At 33.7% G+C, this 14,602-nt stretch overlaps 2 protein-coding genes across 2 annotated transcripts; both read left to right on the top strand.

The window, feature by feature from the left end:
- Positions 1-1,409: 1,409 nt before the first annotated feature.
- On the top strand, positions 1,410-2,829 carry LOC110039376 (transcription factor MYB52-like). Its single transcript, XM_020744414.1, has 2 exons — positions 1,410-1,625; positions 2,363-2,829. The coding sequence occupies exons 1-2, from the start codon at positions 1,493-1,495 to the stop codon at positions 2,824-2,826; spliced, it is 597 nt and encodes a 198-aa protein (XP_020600073.1). The 5' UTR covers positions 1,410-1,492; the 3' UTR covers positions 2,827-2,829.
- Positions 2,830-3,393: 564 nt separating this feature from the next.
- LOC110018210 lies at positions 3,394-10,613 on the top strand. Its single transcript, XM_020715458.1, is given in 4 exon segments — positions 3,394-3,492; positions 8,991-9,673; positions 9,869-9,930; positions 9,976-10,613. Coding segments are annotated over 4 exon segments (1,131 nt in total). The 3' UTR covers positions 10,263-10,613.
- Positions 10,614-14,602: the final 3,989 nt, after the last annotated feature.

The following is a 14,602-nucleotide window of genomic DNA, read 5'->3' as shown; positions in this document are numbered from 1 at the left end:
ACACGAGTATCTGAGAGCCCACCAAATAATGACGAAAATGTATTTATTATGATGTTATTGGAAAAACAACTTTAATAACACCGAAATACCATCGGTACCACGATTTCATTTCAATAACCTCACAAAACAACTCGAATAACATCACAATAACACCACAATAACACTAATGATCAACGTCAATAACACTGCCCGGAGGACCACGCAAATAACACAATGATAACACTGCAATAACCCCCACAAAACAACTCCAATAGCACCCGTGAATAAAGCCAATAACACCGCCCGAAGGACCACACAAATAACAGCGCGGTGTTATATAAATATAGATATATAGATAAGAAGTAAGAGTTTTACAAGGATTATAAGAAGTAAAGCTTATAATGGGAAGAGATGGGGTAATAATAAGTGTGGACGTACACAAGTAGTTGAATATGAAACTGAATCCATTATATATTGTAGTATTGATGGTATAAGGACGGCCATTTGTTTGCATGCGGGATGGCCTTCCTCTTCTTCAACCAAGTAATGATGCTCTCTTTACAGAACCGGCATGATCTTAGCAACCTTTTTCTGGCAAAATGTTTTCACATCCTTCATTCCAATTAATTGAACAGCTACCACCACCTCCTTCTTCTTACTGATAAATCCTGTTCAGTTTTCATGCACATACGGACGTACTACTTAAGATCATGATCAAAAAGCCTATTATTGTACACGGTTGTGGGTGCTCTTTATAATATAGTTCATGGGCTCCATTGAGATTTAGTCTTAAATTCTCTACTAGTAATTAATTAGGGTTCACTAAGTAAAGGCCTACATGCCATGTGAGTGCTCTTACGATTAATCCTAGCTCAAATAAGATGAATTTCAATTGAAAAGATCGTTAGTGTGATCATAATAGTCAAATTGAACCGTTGCAATTTAAAAAAAATTACCTAATTATTATTAATAAATAAAGTACTATATTCATTAAATATAGAAAGTTTAGGAACACATTCATTAAAGCTGAAAACTTGTATTATTTCTTTTTTTTTTAAAAAAAAACGACAATTCATGATGGATATAATTATATAAATACCCAAAAATGTTCCTCTAAAATTTGAAAAGTTTCCTAAAGAAGAAAGTGAAAGGTAGAGAGAGAGAGAGAGATTATAATATGTTTAGGAGAACAATTAGTTGATTAAGACATGTTAGAAGAACAATTAATAATTTATTTAAGAGAGTATTGTTAGAGAAGTTAATTTGGGGACCAAAAAGCAAAGACGCAACTTAAATTTTGAGAATTATATTGATTCATGCACGCACATAATGCTGCAAATGATAAATTGACATGTATATATAATGAAAGACACATTTCATCCAAAGCTGAGCCAACATAATCCTTACTGCATTCTGTATCCTCAGCTTCTTGTTATGCTTTTTCTTCTTTTCCTATTTCAATTTGGTGATACAGCAGTAAATAAAGCAGCGAAGGCTTGATCTGAAGAAATTCATGGGGGAGGAGAGGAAGTTATGCCCACGTGGGCATTGGAGGCCTGCAGAAGACGAGAAACTGACACAACTCGTTCAACAGTTCGGCCCTCAGAACTGGAACTCCATCGCACAGAAACTGCAGGGTAGATCAGGTGCGCGCATAGGAACATGAATGCATATATTATTTCGCATGTATCATACCAACTTCTGCATGCTATATACCTATATACCTATGATCATGACCAGTTTTTCGACTTCCCATCTAAAGGTTAAAAGTCATTATTACACAAATGCTGTCTACAAATTTCAATGCATTTTGAATTAATATTTTTCTTTTCCTGTGTTAAAAATAATTTTGTATGAACCTATTAACATAAATGCCACACATTTCTTATGTATTTATATATTCAGCACATAAACTTCAATATTTACAGACATTACACTCACTCAAATCCTTAATAACTCATCAAAAAATATCATTTTTATCTACTTATTGAAGCTGAAACACTCTTTGTAATGCATAAGTTTGTATATTTTGCATTATAAACATTTGTAATTGTAAAACAAACATATAATACATAAATGCCAAATCTTCCATCCAGTCACCACGTAAGATTTGAATCTCCTCAAGCTAAAGATCTCACATGCGAACTCTGTATGTATATGTATATGGACTCCATGCAGAACTGTGTTGTACACTGTTAAATACATGTTGTACAATAATGTACAATACTATTGTGGACTTCGTATGTAATGTTCTCTCCTTTTTTATCAGCCCACAAGCTATAAGATGACTTTGAATGAATACATCAACTTAATTAATCTTTATTTTTTTGTTTATATTTGGATAATTAATAAACTGAACGTATTGCATCCCTACTTGTCTAAGGGAAAAGCTGCAGGTTAAGGTGGTTCAACCAACTAGACCCTAGAATCAACCGAAGACCATTCACCGAAGAAGAAGAAGAGACACTCGTTACTGCCCATCGCTTCCACGGCAACAAATGGGCTCTCATAGCTCGTCTTTTCCCCGGCCGGACCGACAATGCCGTCAAGAACCATTGGCATGTTATCATGGCCAGAAGGCAACGACAAAAGTCCAAGTTTTTCCTCACCAAGGAATGTTATCAAAACCAAATTTTTAGTACTCAGTTTCATAATTTTAACTATGATTTTGGTTTAATGGAGAGCTCTGATCATCATCGACAGGCTCAAAAGCTCTCTAACTCATCCAATACTTATTGGAGATTTGGTGGGTTGGATGAGCATAATCAGGAAGAGAAAGATGATGATGGAAGTGTGAAGAGTAAGGGTGTTGCTTACATAGATTTTTTAGGCGTGGGTAAGGATTAATTAGTGAAGATTAATTATAATTAGAAAGTTATATACTCAATTTGTTTCCTGAACAAGTTTTTCAGGATTAGAGAAAGCAGAAAGAATATATTTTTGGATGGTTGTCTTTCACGAAACACTTTGTAACAGAAGATCTCCATACTAAATTTTTTCTTATATTTTTAATGTGGGAGGGAGATAACTTGTGGTTTATGTAATTATATCGTCATTTTTTAGTTATGGAAATCATTGTTAGGTGGGTGCAGTTCACGAACTATGCACATTTAATGATCTGCTAAGGAATTGTCAATCAGTAAATCCCTCGTTTCGTTTCACCTAACACTAACATTATACATTTATATATATATAATCAGTTATGGTGATTAATAAGTATTTTACTTGTAATTCTTTTTTACAATTATACTTCATCTTGAAGGTTGATTTGGAAGATTCATTTGGGATGGCTGTAACCTTTTGTAAGTGTGATTATAAAGTTCATATGAAAAAATTTGTTTTTTCAAGTAGTTGTTGTTGGAGTTATACAAATCTTCTTAATCCTAAACAAGAAATGGCCATATCTCATACCTAATGCGGGCATACAGTGGTTCTGATCCTCCGGTTTCAATCGGGCCACTTGGGCAGTGCGAAACAAGCTTGCCAGGCCGAAGCCCATCCCAGCCCAAACATGTAGATTATAGTTTATATAATATAAAACAAGTCAAATGATTCTTACATTGAGGTTAGTATGCAAATCAAATACGATTACGGCAAAATAAAGAAATTAATTCTCCATCATGTGGGAGATAATCCATTGAATGTTTAGTTAAAATATCTTAATTAAGGATGTTTAGGAGCACCTAGCTATTAAACTATTCCTCAACTTCAAGGATGGTTGTGCAACATACATAGATGCATTCATTGAATATGTGGCTCCATGAAGAAGATGCTGAAGACAATGCTTAAGAAACTCATAATTTAATTTTATTTAGTGTACAAAAAATGGCATTTACATACAAACCACACAATTCTTATGTATTTACATATATCTAAGACTTACGCATTCATATTTACATGCAAATCACACAAATTTTTAACATCACATCTAAAGTAACGCTATCGCTATTTTCTTAAAAGTGAAATATATGAATATGTCATTTTTGACACCAAGATGCTATAAGTGTAAATATTAAACATTAGGTGCTACATATGTAAATACATAAATATTTAGTAGAGCTGATAAGCTTGAGTGTCAATCAAAAGTGCCTGAATATATTTTGTATGAAGGTGGATTTATGCATGTTTATATGATGCACATTAATTAATTACTCACATTGCTTTCACGAAAATATATATTTACCAACAAATTGATATGATAAGCTTTATAGTGTAAAAGGTTAAATTGGTCGTAGCCTTATCCAATATACCAATAAATGAGGGTATGTGTCAGTTATATTCATGTGTATTATGAATCCTAGCTCTTTTAATGTTGCAATTCAAGTTCGCGGACCCGCTAACTCTAAATTAAATCAAAATTTACTTGTTGACTCAAAATTAACTCAATATTGGCTCGAAATAGATCATAATTTTACTCAAATTGCTGTTATGTCTCATGTAAAACGGGTTATGCTGGTCGAGTTCTCATCAGCAGATTGAGGATAGGTCATGTTGCATATTCAAACTCTTTTTATATTTGGGTCGAGTTCATGTCAGATCAATTTTGAGTCAGACCTGAACCAAGCCCACAAACCCTATTTGAGACCTCCAGATACAAGTAACCAAGACAAAAAAAAAAAAAAAGAAATATACATATATAAAATAATTTAAGCTACAAATAATCTTTGACTTAGACCGATGTGCTTAGCACCTAAAGTCTCTCACATTATCAAAACCTTGAACCGAACATGATCGTTGTAATGTAGTTGCTACTAGCACTGCTACCACCTCTTATTTTATCCATCAAAATGTTTATCTAATTTAAGATTGAAAAAAGAAAAAAAAAAGATCCATCCAAGTATTCTATAGATATTGATAGGTTGGTCATATTTATGGCAGTGGTGATGTTGATTTTTCGTCTTCTTTTCTTCCTCTTAACTGCACCTTTTTTTCTTCTTCTTCATTAATATGAATAGTTACCACCTGTATGTCTCATTGAATATGGTACGCAAGAAAATAATCATAGAAATGAGCAAGAATGTGTACTCTTATTGCTTAAGATAACAAAGTAAATATTTGAGTTCAAGAATATATTGGGTGACATACCGTGAGGCAGGATTGGAATAGTGGTGTGGTGGTGGAAAGTTTCCTGTGAAGTTTTAGGAGAAGATTTAAAAGGATGTGTAGGAATGATTTGAAGTGAATGGGAGTGTTTGAAGAAGATTTCATAGGGTGATTGAGTGAGAAATGATAATATCATATCTCAAACTTTTTATGATTTTGAGTTTTTTTTTTTATATTTTTTTTATATAATTACAAGGTGGTGAATCAGGAAATGGGAACTGAATAGAAAGAAAACTATGGTTCCATTTTTGGATTTTTGAACCGACCTAAAGCACAAAAAAAGATGAAATTTACATGAGAATTATTCTACAAGTAATGTAAATTAATATTAAAAATTATGATATTTTTCTAAATGGATTAGGTCTCCAATATGAAACCAAAACCCTAACTATGATTTAATTTTTATGAGCTAAAATTGGTTTGATACCAAACTTGGTGTGGTCGTAAAAAGCTTCATGTGAAACTTTAGGATAATGCTTAAAAGGATGTATGGGAATTATTTGTTGTGGATGGGGGTGTTTGGAGAGGATTTTGTAGGGTGATTGAGCTTGGTCAAATCTAGGCAGAATTGACAAATGCTTTTAATTTTATTCCATATTTTAAATTAAATATAAAAATTAATAATTCCAATTAAGAATGATGAAAAATATGCCAAAGTTTATATCAACAAATTTTTATGATTTTTTAGTCTTCTTAATAATTGAAAAGTGGAGAAAAAAATTGGGAACCGCACAGATAAGAAACTGTAGTTTCACTTTTGAACTTTTGAATTGAATAAAAGCACAAGAAAGGGCAAATTTTATATGAAAATTAATTTGCAAGATGCATACAATTGAATTTTTTTTAAAGCATATTAGGTTACCCAAATGATGCCAAAACCCTGAATAGGTAGGATTAAGAATAATTCAGAGCAACATATGTAATGAAGATTAAGATGGGATTTTGGTGGGCTAAATATGAATAGAAAAAAAAAACAATAAGACTCAAAATATTATTTAATGACACTTAAACATTTCACCAAAATAAATCATAAAAAATTTGAACAGATAAAATTATATAAATCATCAAACTCACCAAAGTCTAGTGATGGGTAATAATCACAAAACCATTTCTCTTGAAGAAGCCACCAAGGCCCTCCATCACTTGAGCTTTTCTCTGAAATTCTCAACAAACTTTTCACAACATAACCCCCCACTTCAGTCCACACAAAACATTTAAATAAAATTTACAATTATATAAATCCACATAACTCTTCATTATCCCACTAATTTTGTAATTGCTTACTTCCTCCACCCTTCCACTCTCCCCACTCCCTTACATGGCCTCTCACCCACTTCCTCTCTACTATGGCGAGCCATAGGGGTTTCATCACCCATGGTTAAGCTCATAAATCAACCACCCACACTTGAGTTCACACAAACAAATCCTTACAAGTCTATAGTACACATTTGCTCAAAATACATAAAATAAATATAATACAACTTAATTTTATATGGAATTAGATGAAACTTTCTCTCTGTCTTAAATTTTCTTCATTTACCTCTTGATAATTAGTTCAGCTGAATATGAGGCATCTAACTTGGCTTAGTCTCTTGTAGTGGGTCCCGCCTTAGTGCTTGTGGTTCCTACATCGGGTCCACCTCCTGTATTTGTGGGCCCCACCATAAGTCCTCCTATTATGCTTGTGGGGCTCCATCTTGGGTCCACATCTTATGATTTTGGGCCCCACCTTATAGTTAGCATAATGTGCACAGCTTAAATGAAAGATTATGCATCTAAGTAAAACTTTAAGATACGAAATAATTGTATTCAATAAATTAAATTATAGGCAACTCATGTAGTAATAAGTGATAAAAAAAACATGAGTTAATATTCATTATACAATAAGTCGTTGGAATATAATGATAAACCTAAATATTAAAATCAAAATATATAAAGACATGTATTATTCATAAAGGTGATGTAGATATATCATCACAAATCAAAATTCATTATATTCTAACTAAAATAGCAAAAATGAATATAAGTCATAATGGTAATAAAAGCATAAAATCATAAAAAGTCATGATTTGATGACTAAGATGATGGACTTTAGCCAAAATTTAGACAACACTCAAGGCACATCAACATTGGTCCATTTTCATTTAAAATAAGGTGTATAGTGTTCATAGCAAACAATTTAAATTATTTTAATATTAAATATAAGTCTAAAATTATTTATACAATAATAATAAAGAGTATACAAATAACTCAAACTATTAAATTATAATAAAATTTTGAAAATATTTTTATTGTTGGTGTTTTAGTGGTGCCCTAAAAAAAAAATGTATAGATAGGTATATATATATATATATATATTACTGGGCAAGGAATTGGAGATTCTAGGGTGACTAACTAAAATCCCTAATTTGGTGTTAGTGTTTAAGAATTAAATTGAGAGTTGAACCGCATGAATGACTTTACCATGATAAGGGTGAGTGCAATCCACGTGATTGTAAAGAAAAAGAGAGCATTTCACATGGCCTCATTTACTAAAAAAAGGCATCTAAATATATTATAAATGAATGAGCTTCCCACAAGATCAAGCTTTAAGACTGCTTTTATGTGGATGACTCATTTCTCCCATGAAAATATTATTACATGAGTTGTTAATTTTCCTTTGTAACTCCATTAATTAGTTACCAAATTTAAAATGTAGAACAAATTAATATAGAAGTAATTCATTCAAAATAGTAATAATAATAATAGTTGAATCCTGATTTGTGATACATGATACACCTCAAGGAATAGTGCTCAAGAAAGGGTTGAGAGAGAGGGAGGTACACAGAAGAGTGAACATTAATGAAGAGTAACTTGTCATGTCTATTCATAAAATAAGCTTCATTTTTATGGGATGACTATAAGACTATTGTATTATTAATTATTGATCTTTGATAAAGAGCCTTGGGGATGTTCGTTGCATGGTTAGTAATATTGAGAAATTGGAAATTTTCTCATATTGAATGAGTTCATGAATTTCGTTGGCTTTCTTGTAATGGTTGGCTTGGATGCATATTTATTTTGTTCTTGCTTGATTAGTTCAGATTAAAGTCATTCAATCGTCTTTTTTTCTTTCTCTTAGCTATGTCGGCATTCGATATTGGCTCCGACAGTTACACTTACACCCGGTGGGCCTTTAGCGTTGGCTCGCGTGAGTACATTTGGTCGGAAAAGTGGGGCTTATGATCTTCAATCAATCGGTGGGCACTGCTTTCTAGTCCCCCTTTTTTTTTTTTTTTTTTTTTTTTTTTTTTTTTTTTTTTGATCATCAGATCTCCCCAAACTAAACACAGATATACTTTTCATGTAAAAAAAAAAAAAAAAAAAAAAAAAAATTAAAAAACTTTTTAACTCTTTCACATAGGAAAATAAAGAAGAAAGCACCATTCGTTTGGCGTGAAAACTTTTATCCATTGGGCAGAAAATGAAGAGAGCTACGAGAGATTCCTCTGAAATGAACAGTGATTATATACCTTTTCAATCCGACGGCATATACCGCAGCTTTCTACTCAGCAGTGCTGTCAAGCTACCAGGTCAAAAATTAAAGTTTTTTTTTTAAAAGGAGACGCCAAACTCTCATGAATTTAGCTATACCACTTCATTTTTTACACACATAATACTTTATTTATAGATGGAAAAATAAAGTTATTTGTAGATGATTTTTTTTTTATATATGAAAATTTTAGGTGCTATGATTGAAAGGAACATTTTACGTTTTAAGTGCAACATTAATTAATTTTTTTAGCTCATTCAATCTTAATATCATACAACTATATAATAAACACAAAATCATCAGGATCATCAAACATGTATAAGGAGGCGAAATAATGAAGAAATTTTTACAGCAATGAAGATGAAAACCAATTCAGCATCTCCTCTCATTGTCTTCTTCCCAAGAGGACCTCAAAAGCTTAAGAAGCGCTCTGGCTCCTGCCTTTGTTGTACCGCCACACTGACTCTGGAGCAGTAACAACAGCTGAGTCACCGCACCAGCAGCCACCGCCTCCTTCCTCGCCCTCGACGAACCTCGGCACATCGCCATTAAGGCTCCCACCGCTCGCTCGCTCCCCTCCTCCTTTGCCGAAACCTGGAACACCCATTTCACCATTACTCTCACCACCCCAACCTTAACTCCTGCCTTCCTCCCAATCTCCTCCCCCATCAAAACCTCCATAGCCGCCAACGCGCTGGAGGCATTTCGTCGATCATCTGTCGACAAGTACTCGGCCAGTCCCTCCACCGCTCCTTCTTTAATCGCATCGATACGGCTGCTTTCTACCGATGTGCATATGCCCGCCATGGCGGCGGCCGCGGCCCCCGACGCCTGCTCGTTGGTTCTGCCCTGCCTTAGCATTCTGCTCTGCATTAGCAACGAGACGAGAACCCGAAGAACAGGCCGGGATCGGCCGAGAAGGTTGCATAATTCCTTCATTGTTGTTGAAGTAGCAATCGATTCGATTAGAATGCACAATAAAGTTTTCATCTTTGAACTTCCTTGCTCGAATAGAATCACAAGGGAAGAAAAGGCGGCGCCTTGTTTCAGAACGTTGAGGTAACTCAAATTGGTTGATGGAGAAAGACACAGAATGCAGTCCAGAGCGAGCTCTACATGCTCCAAATTGAGCGTTTCTAATGGGCATTGGAACACCAACTGAACGAGAACTGGGAAGTAATTTAATTGGTTCAAAAAAAACTTGCCGACATCGGATTCATTTGATATAATTCTGACCTTTCTGAGCGCCTGAAGTTTCGCCGCTAGCGGCGTTTCGTATGACAGAAGACTGGCTTTCAGGATGGTTAAGGAGAGCGGTATGCCTGAACCTTGCTGCGTGTTTTGATGGTCGGCGACGCCGCGGAGGAGCCAGCGGTCGATGTATTGGCGGAGAGTGTGGTTAGGAACGAGGGTGAAGTCTGCGAGTCTCTGCATTGTGACGGGGCAGGTGGAGTTGCCGGCGGAGATCCATTTCTGGATGCTTGACCGGTCGTATGTTTGGCCGGTACTTAAAGTTACTGGATCGGTGAAGAGATCGAGGCTAATGGGGCATCTGAAGAGCAGCGGAATGCTCATTTGGTTCTCTTCATCCATGATTGATGGTTGGTCATCAGATACAGAGATGACAGGAAAAAAGGAGTCGGTTTGATGTCAGTGGCTGTACTGATCAATTCAAGAGAAATAATGGAAGAGGTTATTAGAAAGTGAGGAGATGGTGGAGAGATGCAAGGTCAAAAGGGAAGGGAAGAGTGGCTGTTGATGGGGGTTCAGTGTAACAGAGAAATCAAAGTAATGGTGGGTAGTTGTGGACTAAAATCAGGCACAGAAATTATGGATTTTTCTTGCAGTGAAGGCGCGGAGGAGTTCATGCGATGAGAGAAGAGCGGAGAAGATGAAAGGGGTCTGTCTTTCTTAAACTGTAAATCATTTAAGTTCAGAATTTCATAACTCTCCTTCTCTGTCCCTCTGTGGAGTCTTTATTACAAAGTTTGACTGCATTCCAAAGACTGCAATTTTGATGGGAACAGAGATAGAATCCATAAACATTTTATCAATATTATATGATAATTTAACAAAAATATTGAATTTGAGGATTGTTTAATAATATTAAATAATTATCTTTTAAATGAGTTGGGAGTAGTTGCCTCATGCAGTCATGCTTGCTTTAGTATTGTATAATTCCAATTTTGAAGATTTACTTTCACACCACTCAATTTCTACATATTTACAAGTCTAGCACCTAGGATATTTTTGATGTGATATAAATAATTTTAGAGATATATATATATATATATATATATATATATAAATAAAATAAAATTTAAATATTAAATATCAATGATAGGCATGTAAATACCTTTAAGTTAAAATAAGCTAAAAATAAGAGAAATTATTTGAAAAATTAAAAGGGGCGCACATGTCACCCAATCAACATATAAATTTCTTATATCACATAAAAACATATTATTATTTTAATTTTTTTAAGGGTAAAGTATATAAATAAAATATAAAATAATGGTAAAAGGTTGAGCTAGGCTCCCGCGAATTTAATTAATAAAAAGTTAAAAATTATTATTAGAATATTTGAATTAAATATTTTTTATATTATATTATCTTCTTGTAATTAACCAAATTAAAAGTAAAAGTATGGCAATAAAATATAGAAAGCTACAGTGATAAATTAAAAATAAGGGCGGAGATAGGCTGTCTCGAGCCATCAGGGACTAAATAATGTTCAAGGCTTTTTAAGTTACACGTGATGTCTAGAAAGAATAGCCGCATTTTAGGTATTTTAGGCTACTGTAAATTAACGGGGGCATTTACATACATAGCACATGATTCTTATAAAAATATTGCCTCTTTTAAGCATTGAAATACATCTTCCAGTTGAAGATTCATTGCAATCACCTCTCCTCCAAACTTGCACCATTTTCATAATCGTGTATTGTAGTGTGACTCACTCCCAGTCTCAGCCTTCTTGAACTTCAAGGAAAGCTAAGCAAGGCTTCAATTTCTCAATTTTAATCATCTTAAAGTCAACATATCTGTAAGATTCTTAGTTGTATGTCAAAGATAGTTTATCTTCTTCTAGAAGTAAACGAATAAAGTGATACCTTAGGTAAATGTTCTTCAAGTTGTCTTAAAAAGTGGCCTTTTTAGCCAACTAATACTATAAGAATTTAGTTTATTACCGACGGTCAAATAATGTCGGTAATAACAGATAAATCATATGTAATATATTTAATTGCAATTTAGCTACGATACAATTGACGTAACAATGACATTTATCAATAATTAAAATACCGATGGATTTAACGAAAGTTTACATTAACTAATGGTTAACCGACGTACCACAACTTGACACTTCATGTACCCATTATCTGAAATAAGCTTGGCAAATCACATGTATATTGAGGCATGTTTTAGTCCATAAAGGTTTTTCTTCAATCAACATATCATTTTTTTTTTCTTTTCATGGAACTGTATATTACTGTAGTTGCACCATATATAGCTCATCTTCCAACTTATCTTCACATCCATCTACTTCAAATCTATATTTTTTCTCTACTACTAAGTTCAACACAACTCTGATGTTTATTATCACTAGTAGTGTCTCAACACTCTAATGTAGTAACACAATGCTACATCGTGATGTTGTGGCGCTCTTGCTAGACTGTAAGTGGTTTTAACAATTTCATGTGCAGTTAAAGTAAGAATTGCATAAAAAGGGGGTTTGGGACGGAGGAAAGGGGTGGTGGAACATAGTGTGGAGTTTGTGATCTACATGTGAGTGAGAGTACTTTCCATGAGATTTTAGATCGTGAGAATGAGTTTGGGGTGAGCATTTAAAAGGAGCTTTACAAAGGATTGAGAAGATTTCAAGTGGAAAGCATTATGGGTCTTTTCTTGTTACATTTTTTATAATTTTGATTTAGTTTTATACATTTTTGCTTTATGTTTGAGAAAATAATTTGTAAGTGAGTAACTTCTCTAGATTAGTGTTTGCTTGCAATTTTTACTAATCCAAGCTATGCTTGTGGAATTTATTGAATCAATTTGGCAAGTTAAACTTTTGCATTATATTTATTATTGATTTGGTTGTTTGTTTGTTAAATTATATCGTGAACTAGATATTTCAATGATAAAATAATGGAACAATTAGGTTAACACAATTTTTTAGTGAAATAAGCATAATACCATTAGAGAGTTGTAAATGCATGGAAGAAAGATAATTCTTGTGAGTTTTTTTGCATGTTTCAAGAGATTAAATTATAATATGAAACTCTAAGGCTTCTTAAAACTCGATAGGGATTAAGCAGTAGATAGCCCTGGTTGTTAATGAATAATTGAACATCTGGATGATTTAAACTTGAGTAATTCACTAACCCAATAGAGTTTTCTATCAAAACCTGAAAACTATTAATTATTTAGTTACTTTTACATTTTGAAATTTTGTTTTTTTATCTAAACTTGTCTTATTGAATAAATCTAAAATCTAGCAGATCAATACTTGGTATAACCTAAAATCTGACTCTTGATAATTCGTCAGACTCAAAATACTTATATTACTTTATTGATATGTGCACTTGCGTGAAACATGTGCTACTTAACATTTATGGATCAAGACTTTGTTAGGTCACTTCTAGTATTTGTTCGATTGCTTGTCTTAAAAGCTCGCTCTATGACCGCTTGCCTCTTGGGGTGAATAAGTTATAGACTTGCATAACATCTAAGACCATCTGACATTTTATCTTTAGCTAAGTGGCGAAGTCACCAAGTGTCTCATAAGGGCAGCGTCGTCGTGTGGTCACCCATATCAAGCTGCTCATACTCAAAATCCATGTCCAATAAGTTGTTATCAACTTCTTGGATCCAATAGATTGTATTAATCTATTTTTGGATTGGATCTTTGGATGAATTAGATTGATAAAAGGCATGCTACGCTTGCTTGGACTCTTACTAACCCATCATCGTTGTTTCTAGTCATATGCATGCGACCTCACGATGAGCACCATCCCTATGAGATGCTTCAAAATTTTGTTGCCTTGCCAAAAACCACTTTGAATGGCTTATGATATCACATAAGTCCAACACCTATTCACCCTAAGATACGAGTGGCCTCAGAGTGATTTTTTTAAAGCATTGGACTAAGCGAACACCAGATGTGACCTGTTGAAGTGCATGAAAGCTCGAATACAACATCAACAAAAGATAAGATAACGAAGATAATATAAAATATACATTGATACAATAAATGAAACTTTTGAGCACCCATAGATCCCTAAAGCTCTAAGTGTAATCATGGCCTATATAAAATTTATAGAGAAATACCCCTATATAAAGCCGAAGAGTTAATGCAAAGTGATCATTCTATCGAGTCATTAACCAAAAAAAATGATAGCGCATTCATTCAGTCTTGCCTCTCCAATTAACTATTTGCTTCTTTGCTAGCTCTACCATTGAGATATGAGTCTACAGGCAAAGCATGATTCAACAATAGCATTCTACTCTTTCACGCAAAGAGGCGATAGAGCAGTGTTTTTACTAACAAGAGAATTTGTAGAAGAAATAGTCAAATTTGTTGAGCATTATAGGTAAGTTAAGTTTTGTGGCAATGACCAACACAAAGGCTATATTAAGTTTGTTAATATCAGTATACATCACATGTATTTCATGACTTAGCCTACACCCACATTGTAAGGGTTTTTAAACTTGTGAGTTTTGAGGCAAATTTTAAGACTACTAGTATAATGCAAGAATGTGTTGAGAAATACTAGTCTTAAACATACATCCATAAATAACTTGCCACAAAAGCCAGGTTTAGCGAGAGAGATTCCATAAGAGTAGAGAATGTAGACATTAGTTCAGCGCTGCTACTGAAAGTACGTTTGAACTTTGACACAGTAAGGGCCAACAACAATGAAATGCCTATTTTGACTAGAAGGAGATTTTAATATAGAAATATATATATATATATATATATATATA

This window comes from Phalaenopsis equestris, unplaced genomic scaffold (genome assembly GCF_001263595.1).
Source record: "Phalaenopsis equestris unplaced genomic scaffold, ASM126359v1 Scaffold000002, whole genome shotgun sequence".
Classification (NCBI taxonomy): Eukaryota; Viridiplantae; Streptophyta; class Magnoliopsida; order Asparagales; family Orchidaceae; genus Phalaenopsis; species Phalaenopsis equestris.
The sequence above is the reverse complement of the archived record's forward strand: the minus strand, read 5'-3'. Positions and strand labels throughout refer to the sequence as shown.